The 21,328-nt window shown below is 41.5% G+C and overlaps 1 protein-coding gene across 1 annotated transcript in view; it reads right to left on the reverse strand.

Moving 5' to 3' along the window:
- Window positions 1-9,779, reverse strand: part of CRB1 (crumbs cell polarity complex component 1) — a 55,769-nt gene extending 45,990 nt beyond the window's left edge. Inside the window, exons 1-3 of the mRNA XM_066594991.1 lie at window positions 9,671-9,779; window positions 3,612-3,668; window positions 1,390-1,923 (exon numbers count right to left, since the gene is read on the reverse strand). Coding sequence (XP_066451088.1) covers window positions 1,390-1,923; window positions 3,612-3,668; window positions 9,671-9,779 — 700 coding nt within the window. The remainder of the gene's footprint in view (window positions 1-1,389; window positions 1,924-3,611; window positions 3,669-9,670) is intronic.
- Window positions 9,780-21,328: the final 11,549 nt, after the last annotated feature.

Genomic DNA, 21,328 nt, shown 5'->3' on the forward strand with positions numbered 1-21,328 from the left:
AAGTACACCCTAATCAAAGAAATAAAATTGTGCTGCCTATTAGAATCACAGCATGAGCACAATGCAAGCAGCCGCTGGAGACACGGCATGTACCCTGTGAGTTCACAAATTAGGGACCTTAGGCTGTGCCAGGTAAAATAATTAAAATGTGGCTTATGTCTGGCAACGGATCTAAAGGAAGAGCAAGAAAAACATAGACAAATTTAGGTGGCAAAAGCTTTAGAAGATAAAGAAACGGTCAACAGCATTCAAAATGTATTAACCTTCGGATGGTTACTACGTGCTTTGATGATGAAATACCACAAATCACTTCTACATTTGAAACTAAAATGTATTTATAATTCATTTATAACTCACTAATAAATAACATCTGTTCTTACTAATGACTGAAAGGCAAGGTTCCTTCGAAACATATTTAGAAAAATGTAACAATTAGAGATGAGTGAGCACGCTCGGTTAAGGCAGTTACTTAAGTGAGCATCGCTCTTCTCGAGTAACTGCATACTGGTCCGAGCAGATTCAGGGGGGCGGCGGGGTGTAGCAGGGCGGAGAGTGAGAGATCCCACTCCCCCCCCCCTACCCCCCACTCCTCTTCGCCGCCCCCCGAATCTGCTCAGACCAGTATGCAATTACTCGAGAAGAGCAATGCCTGCTCAAGTAACTGCCTTAACCAAGCATGCTCGCTCATCTCCAGTAACAATCTTTATTTTGTTTATTATCCAGTAAATCTAATTAAGAATTTCTTGTATATTCAATTTTTTCCATTATTTGTCTTGAACTAAAACTAATTATTGGTAGGTATTACTAGGAGCTTTAGTGAAAAGAATACCAATGTTAACCCCTTGTATATAGAGTATATGCAAGTAACACTACAGCTAGTGTTCATAAATTATGTTTCATGGATAGGTGAGTGAAGAGCAGATCATGACCCATACCTATCATGCCTGAATCTGTGGACATGAACATCCTGATGTTGAAGCTCATGTTGGCAAGGCTGAGAGATACATTCATTGACCTCAAGGTTACCTAAAGCACACTGAAACCCGGGAACACAGTAACATTCTTATATTGAATTTACTAACAGTTTGCCAAGAATGTCTGTGAATGTCTGATTTATACAATCATCCCTGGAAAACAGGGGAGCGGGCATTCAGATACTGCCTCCCTGCTGAGTGGACCAGAGACAGCGCAATGCAGCATGGGAAATAAGGGCAAGGAAGTTAGGACAGGGAACTACTGGCAGAATACTTGGCTTGCTACACATCCTTTTCCTGAAAGTGGACTATAAACAGTAAAGTAAAGTACATGAACGTCCTGATAGATGTAGACATGACAGATCTGAATACAATATTTTACTTTTTATTTTACATACTAAGAAGCAGGAGTTACCTGTATACTCAGGTGAACAAACACAACTGTAGCTCCCAATCTGGTTCAGACATGTGGCTCCATGTTGGCAAGGCTGAGAGATACATTCATTGACCTCAATGTCACATAAAGCACCCTGAAACCCGGGAACACAGTAACATGCTTGTCCGTTCCCCCTTTCCCTGCACACAGCTCCATTTTGGCATGGATTCCAAAGGCACTCATCTTCTGGAGTCTCACAAAATGTTCCCTTGTAGCCTACAGCACAAAAGCACTTGGACCCGCGGTCAGTAACATAACACTGTCCTCCATGTCGGCACTGATTTTTAAAGCATCTCTTCATAGGTATTTCACAGTTTCTTCCTTTGAATCCAGCAGGACATCGGCACTCGTAGGTCTGTGTATCAAGGGTGACTTGGCATGTGGCATTCTGTGGGCAAGGATTGGAGAAACATGGATCTGATAAGCTCCCACAAGCTTTTGAAGATGAACATGGTAAGTCCTCCTTGCATGGAGGAGAGGAGCAATATGTTGCATTCCTGAAGCAAAGGGTACCTAGAAAAGGTGGGAGAAAAAAATATGTTGAACAGGATATGAAAAAAATTAACATTAAATACATAAGCTCCAGGAATTTGTTTGTTTTTCACTTGAAACTGATTTGAAAATTGGCAGAGTATCATAATTTATTGTGAAGGGCAATTGTCACCAGTCGTATGCTGCTCTATCTGAGGGCCGCATAAAGCCATTTCAGACATCCTGACTATAGCAGTATCAATACTGGTTTTCTGGAAGTTTCTATAAAATCACACTTTATTAGGTGCACAGAGTTCTCGTATTCATGAGCAGCATGCTCCCCCAGCCTTTCGTAGCTGATTGACATATTTTTCCCTAATACTGTGTATAGGGAGAAAGTTGTTAATCAATGGATGAGGGGAGCAGGGATCATAGCTGCTCATTAATATTGAGGATTCCAGACTGTGTGAACATGACTGAGAGGACTTCACACTATGCTTACTCTGCACCTAGTAATGTTTTATTATTTGGGCACTACATAGCCCTAGTTATGTCTTCACTTACTCTATTAAGACAACAGGAAAGTCCAAATTACATTAGCATGAAACATTATCACCTTTATATAGTGTATGCATATTATACAGCACTTGCTTGATGTATTCAATTCTTACCCCATTGGGACTGACAATCGATATTTTCCTATTTGTATGTTTTTGGAGTGTGCGAGGAAACCCACAGAAACACAGATAGAAAATACAAACTCTATGCAGATGCTGTTCTTGGTGGGATTTGAACCAGTGCTGTAAGGCAACAGTGCTAACCGCTGAGCCACCATGCAGCCTTACTGAGTCATTGTTCTGCCTGTCATATATTTTAAAGGGGCACTAACTTTTCAAGCAAACTTATGTTCATGTAATAGCCTGTATGTGTCTCATCAATCTTGTAATATACTTTAAAATTGTTTTGCTTTGCCACTGTAAATCTAGATTTGAGTGGCTGCTACTAGGTGGTCTCCCTTCCAGCCCCTGTGCAATCCACTGCTTGTTGTTAGGTAATGAGTTTCTGTAGTTACTGGGATGTTTTCTTAGCAATGGGGTAGGTGCTATCTTCACAAGGCGCTCCCGGCCTTCACATGCTGACAGATCTGCAGACGCAATGAAGAAAAATGTGACAGCATCCAAGGTGCAAATACAAAAAGTCCTCAAAGAACATAGCAACAACATTTCCACCACAAGGTCTTTGTCAAGCATGCTTGATAAAGACCTTGTGGTCGAAATGTTGCTGCTATATTCTTGGGGGAATAAAAAAACTTTTTATATTTGCATCTTGGATGCTGTCATATTTTTCTTCTATGATTCCAGATTTGATCCATAGATTCTGGTTTCAGGTGACTATGCTGCCACACTATTAAAATGATCTAGATTGTGCTGCTGGCATTTTGTAGGTTTCTCTATGCAAGATCTGTAGACACCGTGTCTGCAATCTCCCCAATCTCTGCCTCTCCTGCAGTTACATTACTTGCATGCACATTATATTGAGTTTACTAAAGATTTGGCCAGAATGTCTCTGAATGTCTGACTTATACAATCGTCCTGGGAAAGCAGATGGGTGGGCATTCAGATACTGCCACCCTGCTGATTGATCCAGAGACAGTGCAATGCAGCATGGGAAATAAGGGAAAGGAAGTCAGTACAGTGAACTACTGGAAGAATCCTAGGCTTGATACACACCGTCTTCCTGAAAGTAGACTATAAAGAGCAAAGCAACAGGAAAATGGGGGAGGTTACCTGCAAATCAGAACATACAGACATGAAACAGAGTGTAAACAGCTGTAAATAAGAGGATAAGGAGAACCTGGTGTATTTTAGAAAACTTGTTAAAAACTCAGTTATGCTTTTAGTGAGGAAGCAAATAATTCTGGAAATGTTGGCAATATGACAAAATGGTATTAATAACAATGAGACAGGTTGTAATGCTGTATGCTTTCTGTAACCAATGTGTATTAAAAGTGTATATCACAACACTATGCACTCTAATACCCCCTTACAATAAAATACACAAGAGTCTTTGTTGTGTTCGGTACAGAATTTGCATTTTTTTTCTAGGCGCAAACATTTTTTTTTTTGTGCAACAAGGTAATAGGTAATGTAAGAGGCATAAAACAGGCAATCTCTTTTCCTTTATGCTCATAAACAGTACAAAATATGGCTTTCCTGCACCAGGGCTATAACATTGTTAGTGACTTCAGCATTCAGTTAGTTGCCATAGGAACCTGTTGATACCCATCAAAAACATCACCATGGTAACTAACGACACAAAAGAAGAACATCAGCCTGTTTTATCTTTGGGTACCAATCCTATGTCTCTTTCACCTAAACACTCGGAGAACAAAGCTTCTACGCTTATATATCAAAGTGATTCATGACATATACAAGATGGACAATAACAAAGTAGCTGCCAGGTTATAATGGCCGCGAAGGACAAAATCGTAGGCTAAAATGCAGCTCATAAAATAAAATGGTCAATAATGAGCATGGTTAAGCAGATTATGCAAATTGTTTGTTTATATTAAAGTGAATATTTTATTGGCTTACGTGTCTCCGCTATACTTTCAGGATCCTATTCAGATTGATGTACATAGCGTGTATCCAAAAAGTTTAGAGAGCTGTTTTTTCTTTTATTAAAGGTTTTTTTTCAGGAACATACTATTGACTACCTATCCTCAGGATAGGTCATCAATAGTTGACCAGTTGGGGTCCGTTGCTCAAGACCTCAGCTGATCAGGCACTTGCTGTCAGCACCACTACACACAGGGGTACGGAGTGGAAGCTGACCCCTGTTCAGTGGCCACTGCTGGTAATTGCAGGCTGGGGTCTCATTAAAATCAATGCGAGCTGCAACTGCAGTTGCAAGCCCCAGCCACTACGCAGAGGTTGGAGCAGGAGCTTCCACTCCATTGCTCTGTGTATAGTGGCTCTGACCCATTGGGGTCCCTAGTGCTAGACCTCAGCTGATGCACTATTGATGACCTATCCTGAGGATAGGTTATCAATAACATACTCATTGTCAAAACAAAATCCCTTCCCTAGAAGTAGTTGTCGAAATCGAATGAAACTTTATATGTGCGATTGTAACGTTGAAATAAATAAGTGATTACAATATCAGTGTGAAATGATAATTTGTTGTGAAAACCTGAGCCCTTGAAGGGAGGCTCTAGTAGCCTGTTGGTCCGCCTCCAGCTTGGATGTAAGATTTGATACAGGCGGAAATGGAGGCATGCAGGTTCTGTATGGTATCCTGCAGTATATCGGTGCACGTTTGCTGTAACTGAGCCTCTAGATTGTGAAAACTTGTAGGTGGTAGAAGTTGGCATCCCAAATGGTTCTATAAATGTTCTATTGGCGATAAATCTGGGGACCGGGCAGGCCATGGCAGTGTGGCAACGTTGTGGAGACATTCCTGTGATACCCTATAGCTGTGTCTGGATGAGCATTATCCTGCTGGAAAATGCTTCTTGGAAGCCCTGCCGTGAGAGGCAACATATGTGGCTGCAGGACGTCCTGAACATATTGTTGAGCTGTCATTGTCCCTTGTACCACTACTATGGGTGACCGACTGTCGTATGCGATGGTCCCCTAGACCATCCTCACAGCAGTTGGGGCAGTGTGCCGCTTCACAGCAAAGGCAAGATTGAGGTGCTCACCCTTAAGTCTTCAGATATGAATTTGGCCACCATCAGTGCCTAAACTAAACCTCGATTCATCACTGAAGACAACCCTACAGAAAATTGAAAATGACACCAGCACACACTATACCTCTATTGATATGAGGGAGGAAACCACAGGGCAAGAATATGCGCGCTTCTATAGCCGGTTCTGGATCCAGCGACCCGGAGAAAGCATAGACCAACGTATAATGGAGATGAAGCAGCATCCAGGGAAATTATTTCAAGTAGAAAACTTTAATCCATCCAGCATTAACAACGTTTCAACCACTAAAAGTCTGTGGTCTTTGTCAAGTTCAAGACAACCCAGTTTCACTTCCACTCCACAGCTGTCGAGTTTAGTTTCTCACAACACCACTGCAAATGGAGGTGATGGTGGGTGTCAAAGGCAGTACACATAATGGGCACCATGAGACCAAATATCCTTCTGCCGAGCACCTGGAAATAGTCCCAACAGACACAGGGGTCTATAACAATGGTGCCACCTGTTTCTGGATGGTGGACAATGGAACATTTGGAGCTGCTCATGCTTCTTGGATGATCAAACGATCCTCTCTACTGCTTATCTGTCGAGGGTGTCCTGATCGTGATCACCTTGTGTACGTGCCCTTTGCATCCACTGGTCCCAACACCTCTTAACAGTTTGGTCAGAACGGCCCAGGTGGCAGGCAATTCGTCAATACAACCATCCAGATCTCACATTCCTATAATGCGCCCCCTCTCAAACTCTTAACTGGGCAAAATCTCTTTGATTGCATTGTAGAAGCATGTCTACTGGCCAACAAGATCTACACAAGGGGAGAAAAACCACAAGTAGCCGCCAAGAGACTTTTTATAGGCCAAGGGTGGCACCACTTTTGGGGCCTCAGGTGGCAGCAAAATGACAACTCCTAGGTGCTTGATTTTTTAATAAAAAGTGTATTTCCCTAGAAAATCCGCTTAATTGTATATATTTGTCTATGTGGATCCCAGAGCTGCCCCTTCCATTAAATACTATGATTAAGCCTATGCATTACAGTAGGAACCTCACAAAATTGTGTCCGTAACAACATAATATCAGCACCATGTGCCACCTTGTGCCATGACACGGAAAGGGTGTGGGGATTATTTTTTGGCATCCTGTGAAGCTGAACCACTCAGCAGGTGCTAACAACATTTAAAGACAAGAAATCAGAATCTGAACTGATGTGGCAGAAAATCCAGTTGCTCAAGCAGAAGATAAGAAGCAGAACAAATTAGTAGAAATTAGGGTAAATCTGGTCATTCATTTGAAACATTAAGCATAAATGTACCAAAACTTTAGCTTCTGAAATCAGAAGCTCAGACAAAATATTTATCCCAACATTACACGTTTTTATTTTACCATTTTTCAAATAAAAGTAAAACTAAATCCATAACATTTAAAAAGTGTCAACGACTATCTTTAGGCTGGGTTCCCATGGGACAAAAATCCCGCGGCTTGGCCACACCTAAAAGCCGCAAGATTTCCGCAGCTTCAAAACCCTTGGGTTTGGGAGCGGTTCGGACGCCGGCATTCCATTGCGGCTTTCTCTCCCCATAGAAAGGAGTGAGGCCACAATGTAAAAAAAAAAAAAGAATTGATATGCTGAGGCTGTCAATTCTGCGCTGCATCGCCGGTTCCGCCAGCTTTGCCTCAATGGATTGGCCGCCCTGCGTGGATGAGATTTTTGCGAAATCTCGTCCACATAGCTGGCTAACCCCGGGATTAGGGGCCGCAGAAATTTTGCGGCAAATCCGTCCCGTGTGAACCCAGCCTTAGGGGCTACAGTTTTAACACAACATAACAAGTACATCCACAAGGCCCATGAGGTTCAACAGAGACAAGAGTAGTTGCAGATCACTTTGCCGCTCATATACCAAAATCTATTACTTATAAGAAATTGGTCTTATAAGAACAGACTCAGAATGTTTTTTGGAATTTACGTTGATTTTATTGAGACGCTGATTGCATTATCTTGATTGTCCCGTATCTTGTTACACTAGATGTAGCGCTACATGTTGTCACGGTTTGCATTTTCCTTGTACTTTAACTTAGAGTAACTAATAAACTACCATTCTCTTTGTACTATGACATCACTGTGTGCAGGATTCCTGCACTGTGAGATCAACTGTGTTCATTATTCTGGCATTGTGACATCACTGCGTCCATTATTCTTCTACTACATCATCACAGTGCTCATTAATACTGCACTTCGACATCCCAATATACTTTATTCATGTACTGTGACATCACTGTCTTCATTTTTCCTCTACCATTATTTTTGGAATCCCCACTCAAAAATTTGCAACAAGTCTATCATGTGTGAACATACTATTCGCCTGCTACAGGCTTGTATATGTACACCTACACAAATATAGTAACGTGTCGGCCCTCCTTGTATTACAGCGTTACCTTGTATTTAGTAACATGTCGGCCCTCCTTTTGCTTGTATTGCGTGGTAACACGTCGAGGCATACTTTCCACTAGTTCTCTGTAAGTCTGGGCAGGAATAGCTCACCATTCCTCATGAGAAGAGATTGCTGTGAAGATGGGCTTGGGTGGCAGTGTCGTACCCATCGCTTCAGTTTGTCCCACAAGTGCTCACTTGGATGAATGAATAGTTATTACAAAATGAGCAGCTTTTTGTTTTACCCATGCCCTTCCCAGCATACCGTTCGGCAAACTCAGTATTTGCATATTTGCTGATTTTCTGCAGAGCCCAAATGCTTTTGTCCATATAGTGTACATGTGATGCACATGCATCTATATACACTAAACATTATTACTGATTAGGGCATCGGGGGACAGTGCTCTGTGCTTGCCCCCAGCCTAAAATTGCCAGACAGCCCCTGATCAGTGTCCATTATTTATGCCCTGTGACATCACCACCCCAATTGTTTCTGCACTTTCATGTAATTGTGTAATCACCGGGCTCATTATTCCTGCACTGTGATATCATAATGTCCATTATACTGCGACATAACTGTTCCTAATTATTCTTGTCATGACACAAGTGTCCACTATTTCTATCCTGTGACATCAGATGTATTTTGACATTATTCCTGTATTGTGAAAATAGTGTCTATTATTCCTCTACTGTGACATCACTATAATTTCTCTGCTGCGACATCATGATAGCCATTAGTCTTGTACTGTGAGATTAGTGTGCATTATTCATGCACTGTGACATCATCTTGCACATTAGTGTTGTTCTGTGACACCAGTGTCCATTATTCCTGTTCTATGTCATCATTTTGTCCATTATTCTTGTGCTTTACTGTACTGTCTATTACTCCCATATACTTATTTCTGAACTGTAACTTCACAGTGTCCATTGTTTTGTGCTTCAAATAAGGAAGATGGAACAATATTTCTGCAGTGCCACCTAGTGGATGGCACCATTCCTGCAAATCAATTGGCAGACCGTTTATACAGGTCTTTATAACAATGATTGGGAATTGACCAAAAGTCAGAAAACCATACACAATAGTTTTCGCCCCTCATCAGTGTGCAGTAGATTTCTGGATTGGCTAGTGAGAAGGCCTATGACGTTGGTCGGGAGGGGTATCATCTCTACTAGGTAATTCCCAAAGGAGCTTGCATGGCCTTATAAGTCTCCTCCCCAAAGGAAAAAAAAATCAATGATTTGGATATTTCATACAGCCAGATGCATTCACAATAGAACATAGAACACATATCAGAAAGTGAAAGGGAGACATTTTCTATTTAGTTTTTAAAAATTAACTCATTTACAAATTGATGGCAGCAATGCATCTCACAAAGGTTGGTGCAGGGTCATGTCTACCATTGTGTAGCATTCACATCTGGGAAGTGAAGAGTACAAATTGCTGGAGTTTGGGGAAAGGAATGTTGTCCCATTCTTGTCTGATGTGGATTCTATCCGCTCAGCAGTCCTGGATCGTCTTTGCTGGATTTTTCATTCCGCGATGCACCAAATGTTTTCTGTTGCTAAATGGTCTGGACTGCAGGCGTCCGGTTTGTCACCCGGACTCTTCTTCTGCAAAGCCATGTTGTTGTGATGGATCATGGAGCATGTAATTTACCATTATTTTGCTGAAAGAGATGTTGTCTGGATGGGAACATATGTGGTTCTAAACCCTCTATATGCTGCTCAGCATTGATAGTGCCTTCCAAGATGTATAAGCTGCCCATGCCATAGGCACTAATGCAACCCCATACCATCAGAGAAGCTGGCTTTGAAACTGTGTGCTGATAACAAGCTAGATGGTCCCCCTCCTCTTGGGTCTGCAGGACATGGTGTCCGTTGTTTCCCCCCAAAATTTCTAATTTCATCTAACCACAGAACAGTTTTTAATTTTACCTCAGTCCATTTTAAATTAGTTTTGGCCCAGAGAAGATGCTGGTGTTTCTGGATTGTGTTGATATATGGCTTCTTCTTCGCCTCATACAGCTTTATCTTGAATTTGTGGATTGCACGGCGAACTGTGTTGACAGACAATGATTTCTGGAAGCATTCCTGAGCCCATGCAGTGATTTACATTACACAATTGGTTTAATGCAGTGACGATTGAGAGCCGTAGATCTCCAGCATTCAATATTGATTATTGCCCTTCTCTCTTGTGTACATGAATTTCTCCAGATTCTCTGAATCTTTTGAGAATATTATGTACTGTAGATGATGGGATTTTCAAACTCTTTGCAATTTTACAGTGAAGAATATTTTTCTGTAATTGTTCCACAATTGTAAGACAGTTTTTCACAGAGAGTTGAACCTCTCACCATCTTTGCTTCTGAGAGGCTCTACCTGTCTAACATGCTTTTTTATACCCAGTCTTGTGACTTATTGAAAAATTGATCTTCCAGCTGTTTTTCATTAGTACCGCTTAACATCATTGCCCCTCATCAGTGTGCAGTAGGATTCTGCCTTGACTAGTGAGAGGCCTATGATGTGGGTCAGGAGGGGTAACACCACTCTTTAAGGAGAGCACCTAGTAGGTGAGTGAGGAGACTTATAAGGCCATGCATGCTTCCCTGGGAAATCCTTATTTGTATATATGATACCCCTCACGACCCTTAGGCAGAATGAGGGATGGACATATCAAGGCCCACTGTCAGGTTGTGCTGCTGAGAGCTGCAGTTCTATGAAGTTCTAAGAGCACACTGCCACAGGTGTGGAATAATTGTGCTGGCTGGGTGTGGTGTTCTCCAGCCAGCCAATCCCCACTGGTCTGCTGCACATATATACCAGCCCCTATGGCTAGTGGATGCTGGTTTCCCAATGCCCTGGTATTTGCCGTTATGAATGTTGTTGTGTAGGTGTGAACAGTGTTATGTTCTGTGTGGCTGTGCAGGTGGCCGGACATGAGGTGTGAACAGTCCTGTTCGTGGTGCATGATGTTCTGTGTGGTATGCAATCCCTGGTGTGTTGGTGTAAGCTGTATCCTGTCCTGCTTGAGTCTTTACCATTTAGAGCTTGGCAGGCAGGATTCATAGTAAGTTGTTTTGTAAGAGTAGGGACCCTTGAGACAACAAGGACCCTTGTCACAGGCTTAAGTGTCTTGAGCAAGACACAAACCAATACCTTGTACGTTCAGTAGCAATTACACTTATTTATACATACTAACATAGTATGTAACATAGTATGTAAGGCTGAATGAAGACAATGTCCATCTAGTTCAGCCTGTTTATCCTCCTATGTTGTTGATCTAGAGGAAGGCAAAAACCCCAAGAGGCAGCAGCCAATCAACCCATTTGGGGAAAAATTCCTTCCCGACTCCCTAATGGCAATCAGACTAATCCCTGGATCAACCCCTAATAGTTCCTACCTGCCTGTATACCCGGATTAACAATTGACCTAAGATTTATATCCTGTAATATCCTTCCCCTTTTAAACTCCTCTATGGATTTTGCCATCACCACATCCTCAGGCAGAGAGTTCCACAGTCTCACTGCTCTTACAGTAAAGAACCCCCTTCTGTGTTGGTGATGAAACCTGCTTTCTTCTAGACGTAGCGGTTACCCTCTCGTTACCGATGCAGTCCTGGGTGTAAACAGATCATGGGAGAGAGAGATCACCCCTTAGCCGTCTTTTTTCCAGGGTAAATAATCCCAATTTTGATAGCCTCTCTGGGTATTCCAGTCCCTTCATTCCATGTATTAATTTAGTTACCCTTCTTTGGACCCCCTCAAGCACTGCAACATCTTTCCTGAGCACCGGTGTCCAGAACTGTACACAGTATTCCATGTGAGGCCTGACAAGTGCCTTATATAGTGGAAGAATAATGTTCTCGCCCCTATACCTCTTTTAATGCACCCCAAGACTTTATTAGCTTTTGCAGCAGCTGATTGGCATTGGTTACTCCAGTTTAATCTACAATCGACTAGTACCCCCAGGTCTTTTTCCATATCACTTTTCCCTAGCAATACCCCATTGAGTGTATATGGGTGACATCCTGCCCATGTGCATAACCTTACATTTATCAACATTGAACTTTATTTGCCATTTTTCTGCCCAAGCCCCCAGCTTATCTAGGTCCGTTTGTAGCCGTACATTGTCCTCCGTTGCATTGATTTTATTGTATAATTTTGTGTCATCTGCAAATATTGATATACTGGTCTGGTATGCTTATTGGGTGTCTTGGGTGTTTGGCAGTCAGAGTTTAAGTCTGTTTGCAGCTTCCAACTTCAGTTCAGTTAGGGGTGTAGTTGGAGCAGGTTGGAGCCTATATCCTGGGTGGAAGCTTTCCACGTTTAATTAAGTGCTGGTTTTCTTTCCTTTTGCTTATTGTTAGTCTTTACACAGTTTCTTTATCGTGTTTTGTGCATCTTTCCAGGTACCGAATCAGGGACAGTCAGGTCCTAAGTGAAGACCATGTGGCCCTCCTTACCAGGATACCTACCCCGCTTTTAGGCAGGGGTTCCCCATTCCCGTGAGTTGTATGGGACAGGTTTCTCCATATACCTTTGCCTAGAATGGTGCAGTCTGTGTTAGCATTGTATCGTGTGTGCTTCTTGCGTTTCTGTGTGAACGTTGCCCTGCATTCGTGCTGGGCCTGGTGCTCTTGTGCCACGTAGACATGACACCTACAAGCCCTTTAGGTACACATGTGGCAGGAAAAAAAATGCAATAAATCTGCTAGGGGATTTGGGATTTGCAGTGAATCTGTAACATACAGATTTTGTTGTGGATTTCTTCATCTAAGTTAAAAGGGGTACAGAATTTTCAAGTTAAAAGGGGTCAAAATCAATTATTGTAATCCACAGCAGAAATTGACATGCTGTGAATTTAGAAACCCACACCGCCGGTCAATTTCCAGGCAGAAAAAGCTTGAAGCAAAAAATCTTAAACACATGGCTGACACTATAATCAACCCCACAATGAGTATTCACAGCATTATCACTATGGGTGCATTTACTGCAGAAAAGGATTGTCTTCTTTACTATCTACTCTACTCTATCTACTATTCTCATCCACATCTCACGGTTACTGATGGCTCGGCACATTGCTCAAAGATTGTATCGAGACTTATGAATGAGTTGCCCTATCGATACACCCTGCTGCACCATATAGAAGATCCTCAGATGCAAGTCCTATGTCTTGTACAATCATGGTATGTTTGATCAACAGTGGGGAAAAATAAGTAGACAGCAGCGCTGAAGTTAGAAGCTTGTATCAAAGACAGTATTACCCAGCAAAGCCTTAATGAGGAACAAAACTAGGCAAATCTCTGTAAAATGGAATGGCAGTAAAAAGGGATTTCCATCTGAAAACACTGTAGGATTATAACCTCCCCTAATGCTCCTTCTTCCAAATCACCTAAATTAATCCTATATGTGGCAAATACAGAAAACCTCTTGGGTGTCATTCATTTCAACAAAGTAAAACTCTTCTAAAGTAAATGAATCCATTCTGTTACATATCTGGTAAATATATGTACATACAAGAAATAGAGGTTTACACTGTTTGCACTTAAGTAACAGTGACAGAAGGTGACCTAGATTATATGAGCCCTTCTAGAGTTTCTTTGTCCTCGTCTTAACTCTGTCATTGCCTGGGTATAATTTAATAAGGCCCACGTCTCTTTTCACGCAATCAGGTGGCCTTCAAACTGAGGCACCATATATAAAGTTGTGAGCTCTTTTGCTTTCCTTCACTTGTATTCGCCAGAAGTTTGTAAGTGGCCCAGAGACCCTAAAGACAATTATATTATAAAGATCTTCAGAACAGTAAAACATTATTAGTAGCCTAGTATGCTAATTTTATATGACGGTCATGAGTGGAAGAAAAGGTCAGTATCCCCAGTAGAACAGAGTAAAGTCCAATGACCACGGCACGCGCGGATTTTCAATATCAATATCCGCAGTGGATCATCTTAAAAATTATTTTTTAATGGCTTGCGGGTGATCGCGGATTGTGTCTTTTCATCTCCCATAAAGATGAATGGAGCCACATCCGCGATCAAATGGAGCATGCTGCGATTTCAGATCGGCGCGGGCTCATCCGCAAACACCTAAAAAATCAAATCAGCAGAGTTTAATTCAGTTGCGGATGCCCCGTTGTTTCCTATGGGCAGCTAGAGCTGCAGATCTCCCTCTCGGAGATCCACGCAGATTTAATAAATCAAACCTGCATGTGGACATTGGGCCTAAAGCTGCTCTCACATCTGCGGTGCTGATTTGGGGGGAGCAGGAAAGGGGAATCTCCATGGCCGAACGCGTCCATTGTATAACAGAACCCAATAGCGCCGAACGGACCCCGTTGACTATAATGAGGTCCATTTGGTTACCTGGACGGAATGCAGCTCTATTTCTTACAGTATTTCATGCCCGATCTGTGATGGAACCTCCTATCAGAGGTCCTAATGCAGATGTGAAGGCAGCCTAATATTATGAAGATTGTAGATTGGATGCAAAATGAGAGGTCAAAAGTAATTGTAACATATCTGATGCCAATTTTATAAGCCTTTGTGCATAACTGAAATCTTGATAGTAAATTGTGTTTAAAATGATCATAAAACAAGCCTTAGGCCACTTGCACACACAGTTTTTTCAGCATTTTCAAGCAACTTTTACCGGTATATCATTTTTTGAGCATTTTTAGTGTTGTTTTTTATTTTGTTACATTTTAACGTGTTTTTTTCAGGAGCCTTTCAAGTCCTATACAGAATCTTATGTAAAAAATGCCAAAAAACGCCTATAGCATAGAGCATTTAAAAAAAACTAAAACACAGCACTGACTACAAAAATGGCACAAAACATTTAACATGTAGTGCACTTTATATGGTACTATAGTGTCTTATCTAACATCTGACTACAGTGCTTTGGGCCCCCAAAAAACTATTTATTAACCCCTTCCTTGCAGCCAGTATTAACCTTCCTGACCAGGCCACGTTTTTCAAATGTGACATGTGTTACTTTAAATGAAATAATTTTGCATTGCAAGTGATTTTGAGACTGTATTTTCATGACGCATTGTGCTTTAATGTTAATAGTGAATTTTCATTAACACATTCTGCGTTTTTTTCATTAAAATATCCTAAATTTACAGAAATTTTAAACAACTTGCAATTTTTAAAACTTTGAATTTTTCGGCTTGTAAGACAATTATATCATGCAGAATAGCTAATAACGAAGATTACCATATATATGCTGCATATTGGCACCATATTAAAAGCGTCCTTCTATTTTGGACATCAGGAAGCAGTTTTTGTAGTTTTGATAAAAGTTTCCAAAATCTATTTTTTAATGAACCAACTCAGTTCTAAAGTGACTTTGGGAGGCCTATATATTAGAAACCTCATTAATCACCCTATTTTGAGATGTTTATTAGTACCAATTTGGGAAGTATGTGAGCGTTTGATAATTTTCATTGCATATTTTGAGAGCGGAGGTGCACAAAAAAAAACACAGCTCTAACTGTTTTTTTCTTTTTCTTTTGCATTGTGTTGATCTTGCGGTATAAGTAATACTGTGTTCCCCCCAAAATAAGACCCTGTCTTATATTACTTTTTGCCCCAAAAGAGGCACTAGGTCTTATTTTTGGGGCAGTCTTATTTTACTTACCCAGCAGGCGTGGTCAACGTCCATCACACCACTCTTTGGAGGTCCGTGCTGTTTTTTAGTCCTAGCCACTCGTACATAATTACTTCCTGATTAAGGGATTCATAAATCCCGCCTCCAGGAAGTTAAGGCTGTGATTGGTTCTCGAGCACCGCGGCTCAGCCAATCAATGCAGCGCTGGATGAACCAATGCGATGGCTGTAATTGGTTAATCGAGTATTGCATTGATTGGTTGAGCGTGGAGCTTGAGAACCAATCATAGCCATCGCTTCCTGGAGGCAGAATTTAGTAATCCTGTTATCAAGAAGTGATCATGTACGAGCGGCAAGGACTGCGAGAACTGCGAAAACAGCGAGAGGAACCCAGACCGTGCCTGCTAGGTAATGTATTTCTTTTTTTTCCTTATGCAGTGTAGCTATGGCTTATTTTCGGGTAGGGCTTATATTTCAAGCACTTATTTTGGGGGAAACAGATGTGTTTTTCTTATTCTGTAAGTCATTAAGATTCTAGCAATACAAAATTTATACATTTTTTTTAGATTTTACTACTTTGGGACAATAAAAGCCTACTACATTGATTTTTTTTTTCGTATTGCCATATTCAGAGAGTCATAACATTTTTTTTTTCCATCTACAGAGCTGCATTTTTCTGGGATGAGTATACTTTTATATTTGTACCCATTTTGGGACACATGTTTTTTTAATTGATTTTTATTCAATTTTTTCTGAGGCAAGATGATCCAAATGAGTGCTTTTGGCATTGTTTTACTTTTTTTTTAAACAGTGTTCACCACATGGGATACATAACATAATAATTTTATAGTACCAATTGTTACGAATGCGTTGATACCAAATTACAGTTTTTGGATCCTTTTTTTGGGGGGGGAGGGGAGGGGATTTACACATGAAAATATTAATTATTTCATGTTTTTCTTAACCAAATTTTTTGTTCGGCCCACAAGGGGATTTGAAGGTGCGATCATTTCGATAATACAGTGCACTATTTATATAGTGATGAACGCTGACCCTCACAAGCCCCAGTGCATGGCAGACATGGAAGTCATGATTTGACATCTGGTTGCCATGGCAACCATTGGCACCCTGTAATTAAATCCGAAAAGTGCTGATGGGATGAAGGAGGGAGCCCTCGCACTCTCCAAGTCCTCTATCTTCATTGACAGCGACATTTAAAGGGTTAAATCGCCAGGATTGGAGCTAAGCTCTATCCTGGTGGTTACAGTGAGACCGTGGCTGTAAGTAAAAGTCGCAATCTTGCTCTAAGCCCCTGGTAATCAGCGCCGTACATGTATGGCCTGTGTCAGGAAGGGTTAAGTTACTTTAATATTGATGCCGGATAAACTGAGTCTGACATTAGTATAGCAGGATAGACTACATGAGGCTCTGTGCTAAAAGACCAGCTACCCCGACATGTTTCACCAGAATTGACGCCGGAGTTTTCATGTCAGACTCTGTTTATCTGGCAGCATTTATCACACATGCTGGCAGTTCATGCAGGGATCGAATCACTTGCTGAATCTGCAGTATATAGTAGTGTATTGCTGCATGGTAGCGTACACCATATGCAGCAAGTGTAACAGTCATGACCCTGATATTTCTGCATAATTAGCAAGGCAGATTATTGTTTATCTTAGACCGGATTTGTCTAATATATTACACTCATTCATACTATATTGAAACTCTGATCTTTTTAATTCATTGCTACAACAATATATTTTAATACATATCAATAAAGGTGACTTTTTAAGGAGACCCAACTGTGGGTTTCAGCTTATGGCAAAGGCTGTGGTGGGATTGGTTACAATTTAACCCTAGTTGGCCCTTGAGTCCCCAAAATTTCCGTTTACATTTAGATTTTAAAAGAAGACTTCAAATGAGAAGCTTTGATTTTATTGGAGTGCGGGAGATCCCTTCACTTTCTTTCAGATTAGTTCGGGCCTGACTCCCAACATCCCTAAGATAAGTTGATTCATTGCTAACATTTGGTAGCAGCTGTGCCAATGGGACTGAGCTGCAGTACGCTGCACTACCAGGCAGAGCCACTTCTACATGTATGGCACTGTGCCTGATAAACAATCTATGCAATAAACTCCTAAGCTCCCTCTAGTGGTGGCAGGCAGTATTTTATGTAAAGTATGACTGAGAGGGGTTGTGTCACAAAGCTGAAGTTGCAGCCTCTATAAGTAGATAATCAGCACAGAATTTTAGACCCAAAAAGACAGGATGTTGAAGTTGGTACCAGATGACCCTGGAGGTCCCTTCCAACTCTACCATTCTATGATTTTATGAAAAATTACTAATTCATAACATTGAGAGGACAGTGAACGTAGCTTTTCTCCTATTAATACCCATGAGTAGAGATGAGAGAATATACTCATTTCGAGTAATTACTCGATTGAGCACCGCGATTTTCGAGTACTTCCGTACTCGGGTGAAAAGATTCGGGGGGTGGGGGGCGGGGGGAGGCGTGGCGGAGCGGGGGGTAGCAGCGGGGAACAGGGGGGTGCTCTCTCTCTCCCTCTCCCCCCCACTCCCCGCTGCAACCCCCCACTCACCCACGGCGCCCCCCGAATCTTTTCACCCAAGTACGGAAGTACTCGAAAATCGCGGCGCTCGGGCAAAAAAGGGGCGTGTCCGAGTAGTTTCGCTCATCTCTACCCATGAGTCCATATGTGCATACACAGCTGTCAAACTTTTGAAAACTAACAAGAGTCATTCAAACTTGTCTAATAGAGACAAGCCAACACTTTTCACTTTTAACAATATCGAACTCTCCAATTAAATTATATATGGATTTATTAACAAATCTGTTTGAACCCCCACCCCCACCACCCTCTTAAACTGATTCAAAGGGAAAGTCCAAAGTGAAGTAAACAGGCCCTCGAAAGAATTATTCTAGGTCAACCCGACCAATGGAGACTGTCTCATTTTTCTGTCCCATTGAAGCTGCCAGATCAGTTTTCTTACAATGCAAGTCTAAGGCGACGGGACACTAAAGGACAGGACTCCTGTTGCATCCTCTTAATCAGACACAACTCAGATCTTAGATTTTTGTGTTATCTATTCATTGAACGGAGAGTGGCCAAGCCTCCTAACTACATCCACAACATTAATGCGAATCCAGATGAGAATGAGACCGTTTTTTTTGGGGGGGGGGGGGGGGGTGAATTCTATTTTCTGGAATACAACCAATCTTATCTGACATAGCTGATAGGTCATAAAGGTTAGTTTTAGGAAAATCCTTATCACAGCAGTCAATTCGTTATCTATTGACACTGCTAATAAGACTTTAGAATTTTGGAATATCTGACTGGACACATGACCTCCAACCAAAAAACAACAATTTTTACATTTACAACATAGATAAATGTAATTCACTGACCGATTTGTTATAACAGGGGTAGTAATATCTTTTTAATATAGGGTAGATTCTCTCTATTCCTCTAATTATTGACCAGAATATCATTTAGTAACAAGAAGCAAACCAGAGACGTCTCTGTAACTACTCCTAAACTACCCAGCACAGACTCCAGGTCGTATAAAGACTCTATGGTTATATAAAGTACTTGCCCCTAATGTCAGTCTCTGCTCAGCAAATCGTACATGAATACACTGATGCTACAAAATTGCTCCTGCAGAGTTCAAATTGTCCTGAAAAGGCCTTTCATATCTAATGATGCATACAAATTAAGTCTGCAGTTCTTATTATACAGGGCTATAAAGTAACGATCGCGAAAAACAGCAGGTTGCGAAAAAGTCTACAAGAACCGACTGTGTAAAATACCTAGTAATCGACGGCAAATATTTTCATCAGAATTAGTACATTAGTAAATCAATTATCCCAAAAAATCAATTGTTGCTGGAGCTTAATAAAGAATCAATATAACTCACATGTGACTTGGAGATAGATCAGGACACAGAGACTGCGAGCCCAGGATACCCGTGACTGTTCCATCATCCTACCCGGTCTATGGTTCTGTCCACATCACTCCATCCAGAGGCAGGATGCCCGGAACCATACCTAGTCCATATGCACAAAGCATCAGTTCTTCATCATGTACCCAACAGCACAGACAAAGTCTGCTCTCATTCATAGACCAGCTAGGATGCTGAACAAGTGGCATGGGTGATGGGGAAAACCTGGTGCAGATAACGGCAGATGCATGGAGTGGATGGGAGGGAGGGAATGGTTCAGCCTGCAGAGGCTATGGTTAACTAACATATTGCTGGATTATCTGAAGTCCTTTTCGAATGTGATTTGAAGTCCACAGTCACACATTGTTAGGCTGACTGTTATACCATAGTGTTATTGAATGAGGTGTTTCTGGCACAGTAGATATTTAGGCAAAGTAATGAAATCCCATGTAATCATACACACATTGCAGATGGGCAGGGGCTTCTTTTGACTTTTTAAAAATATTTTTTATTAAGTTTTAGCAATACAAGACTGTTATACACCATACACATATTACTGTATACACGTCTCCTATGGAGGGAATTGCCACTAAACATATAAGTCATACGGTTCAGTTCCTGACCAAAAGTAACGTGACCTCAAGTTTCAAAAGTTGAGAGAAAAAATTATGATAATTTCTTGTGTTTCTTTTGATTTCATTGTTGCTAGCTGCTTATTTCCGACTTGATTTTATCTGTGTTCCAAGCAGCACCGATTTCTACGTATTCCGCCTTACATGATAGATTTTCCCTTAAATATTACATGTACAATAAGTGAGTAAATAAAATCTGCTAAAATGTAAAAATGAATCAGTTAGTTAAAACATATACATAAAACGATTTTATGTAGAATTAATGATGACAGTTAAGGTGCCTACCCACTAGTGATATATTTTCTTGCAAGGCAAAAGCGAGTGCCTCGCAGCACAGAGGAAGCTCTGCTATATGACTCAGTGCTTTCAATGGGGCCAGCGGCAGCGTCAGCCCCATGGAAAACATAGGGAGTACATCGTGGACTTCTCCCACAGCTGTGACAGCTATGGAAGAGGATTCCTTCATCCCCGCGAGGGTGGGGGATGAAGTAATTGAATTCATGAATGGTTGAGCACTGCCTGTGATTGGCTGAGTGCTGTGACCAATCACAGGCAGCGCTCAGCTGTCATTCAATGGCTGAGTGCTCAGCCAATGAGATCAGAGCTTTCTGGGGGCAGGGATTTTTCAATCCCCGGCCTCTAGAAGACTGCCGGGGCCAGAGAGAAGAGCTGGACTGCTCTTCTAGGTGAGTATATTTTTTTATGGCTTATATTTCAAGCCCTTCCCCGAAAATCATCACTGCGGGAGTTTCCTGCAATCCACTGCTTTCAATGGGGCCGTAGCATTGAAAGCAATGGGATAGCATCACGGACTTCTGCCACAGCTGTGGCAGAAGTACGTGATGTACTCCCTATGTTTTCAATCAGTCTGGCGCTGCTGCCGCCGGCCCCATTGAAAACACTGCACGATATCGCAGATTTTTTCTCTGCGCTGTGAGGCTTGAGAGTAAAAATCCCAAATGAGTATGAAACCATTGAAAATCATTGGTTTCATATTCATCAGTTTTCACTCACTCTCACATTCCAAGAAAATATATCGCTAGTGGGTAGGCACGCTTACTCAACTTTCTAACATACTTTGGTCTATTCCTCCATCATTTTTGAGATCTGGTCTTGC

This window comes from Eleutherodactylus coqui, chromosome 3, assembly GCF_035609145.1.
Source record: "Eleutherodactylus coqui strain aEleCoq1 chromosome 3, aEleCoq1.hap1, whole genome shotgun sequence".
Taxonomy (NCBI): Eukaryota; Metazoa; Chordata; class Amphibia; order Anura; family Eleutherodactylidae; genus Eleutherodactylus; species Eleutherodactylus coqui.